Raw genomic sequence first — 2,500 nt, 5'->3', positions numbered from 1 at the left:
GAAGTACATTCAATTGCGGTCTAGACAATGTGAAATTCTTTGCCAAAACCACCACATCATGTGCCACCACGGATCGTGTTTCTGTAGCCCCTTCATTATCGAGACTTATAGGGCGGTCAAGTTTAAAAACTCAATCCAATGAGCAAACATCGCTTCCGCCGTCTCCCTAGTCCAGTGTACATCGTCAGCCTCCACTTGAAATCGGGCTGCCGGTAGTAGGGGAATGTATCCCATGTTCCTCTGGATGTGGTTATTCAAATCGCGAAGGTTGTCCTGCTCATCTGTCGGAAGAGCCTCCGAAAAATTGACCAGGGGGATCCAAACTTCCGCATAAGGGAACTTCCGTCTTGTGGATCGGGTAATTCCCTGGAGATTTTTGACAGTGGTCTCCTTACATTTGTTGGCTCTGCTGTTTATTCCAAACGCCAACACAATTTTTTCAACCACCAAATCGTCTGGTACCCTGGTTTTCTCCAAGAGCCCCTGTCCATGACGGAAGTGGCTCCCCGGATAGCATTCCACCTGCAAATCGGCATTAAAGAAAGCCGGAATTCGGGCCAAATTTGAGTCCCCAATGATGAGCCACTTTTTTGTCACCTCCAGATCCCAGTCAGTAAGTTTCCTTTGGGTGTTTTGGTGGCAGTTCACCCTAAATTGCTGGGGCGCCTGACTAGTGACTCTATCACTTGGGGTCAGGGAGGGATCGTCTGTCCGCTCTCCCGATCTGTGGACCACTACCTGATCTGGTTCCAAGGTAATGAGAGTACCACCACCATCCTCGGACTCGGAAACTTCCTCTAATAAGTGTTGCAAGTGTCGGACTGTGGGTGGTCGGGCTGGAGTTTCCAGCACCAACATCTCTTCGAGGTTCTCGATTTGAGGACTCAACCACAGTTCATCCTCCACATTCCTCTCAGTCAAAACCACCCCTCTATTTGTCCTGGAGGTCCTAGGAGCCTCTACATACTCCTCAATTAGAGGTGCCATTGTCAGAGTTGGTCCCATGATTGGGGCCTCCTGAATCTCCATAGGTTCCCAAGGGAGTCTCCCCCTGGCTTCTCTGCGTTCTCGAGGGGGTCCAATTTGGACCTCCTCCTCCAACTGAACAGGGTTAGGTGCCCGGGTTGGTGAATGGGTGACAGAAACCGGCGTGGAGTGCCGTGGGATCTGCTCAGTGTCTGGATGGTTTCTGTCTAGTTTGGCAACCTCCAAAGCTTCTGTGAGTCTCCCCCTGGCTTCTCTGCGTTCTCGAGGGGGTCCAATTTGGAATTCCCCATGATTCTGAGCCACCTCCAACTGAACAGGGTTAGGTACCCGGGCTGGTGAACGGGTTCCAGTAACCGGTGTGGAGTTCCGTGGGATCTGCTCGGTGTCTGGATCATTACTGTCCAGTCTGGCAACCACCAAAGCTTCCGCTTTACGCAGTACCTCTCTTGTGATACGGGGCAACTTCTTCTTAGCCCATCTGACAGCCACCCCATAGGCCGCCCTCCACTCCGGGATGAGCAGGTCTGGTAGCTCCCCCAGAAATTCTTCCAAACAATCCTGGTAATGTTCCATCAATATCAGGCAGGTGGTGTAGCCCCAGTTCTTTGCATTCCCCACTACAAAGTCCAACGAATGTTGCTTTGGGAAAGCTGGTTTAATTGTTGATGCCAACATTTCCACCATCTTCGCAATCATTCTTGGTTGCTGATTGCCCTCCTTCTGGTCCACATTGCGTAGATGGTGGACCACCTTGATAACTGCAAACAATTTTCGTACCAGTCTCCCAAATTGGGGATCCGCCGCTTGACGTAGCACATCAGATTCTTGTGCCCGTGGGGAAGGCCCATGTCGGGTCGATCCCCCAAGATTTTGGCGAACCGCCGCTGCATAAGTGCGGTACGTGGGACCGGCATACCGAGTGGACCTGGGAGGAGGCACTGGCAGGTTAGGAGGAAGGGTCTGAGCCCTCCCCCTCACAGGATAGGGGAAAGAGTTCCCCCTCCTGGAGCGGGAGGATGGTGCACGGTCCTTCCTCCCTTGGCCACCCCAATCGTCAAAGTCCCCCTCACGGCGTACGGGCTGGCGACGCCGCCCATAGCGGACCTCCGTCCAGCCCCCATCCATTCTATACTATTTTTTGATTTTACTGTATTTTATATATATATCCAAATAGGAGTCGCCTTTGTTATTTAAGTATGAATAAAAATGCTATTTAATAATCAAATATGTTATTTTTACTTTTATTTATCCAATTAGGGGTCGCCTTTGTTATTTAAGTAATAAACAAAATGTCCCAAAAAAAATTGTAAAAGTAAAAGTAAACATAAAATGTTCTTAATTCCAAAACCAAGTTATTGTTTTTAAGAGTAAAATCGAATGAATATGTGTGCCTCAACAACGTTTCGGCTCATCTAGGAGCCTTCATCAGGTTTTTAGCACACTGTATTAACTGCTGATGTTGTCTCTTCCTTGTCTCCGTTCAGACTGAACAAAACCAAACTAATGTGTGTGT

The 2,500-nt window shown here is 49.3% G+C and overlaps 1 protein-coding gene across 1 annotated transcript in view; it reads right to left on the bottom strand.

Moving 5' to 3' along the window:
* Positions 1 to 1,679: 1,679 nt before the first annotated feature.
* Positions 1,680 to 2,500, bottom strand: part of LOC147133870 (uncharacterized) — a 6,176-nt gene continuing 5,355 nt past the window's right edge. Inside the window, exon 3 of the mRNA XM_086056137.1 lies at positions 1,680 to 1,871. Within this exon, the coding sequence (XP_085912263.1) occupies positions 1,680 to 1,871 (192 nt within the window). The remainder of the gene's footprint in view (positions 1,872 to 2,500) is intronic.

This window comes from Filicampus tigris, chromosome 16, assembly GCF_054856515.1.
Source record: "Filicampus tigris isolate MCC_2025a chromosome 16, RoL_Ftig_1.0, whole genome shotgun sequence".
NCBI classification, from domain to species: Eukaryota; Metazoa; Chordata; class Actinopteri; order Syngnathiformes; family Syngnathidae; genus Filicampus; species Filicampus tigris.
Note: the sequence above shows the minus strand (reverse complement) of the source record. Positions and strands in the feature narration are given on the sequence as shown.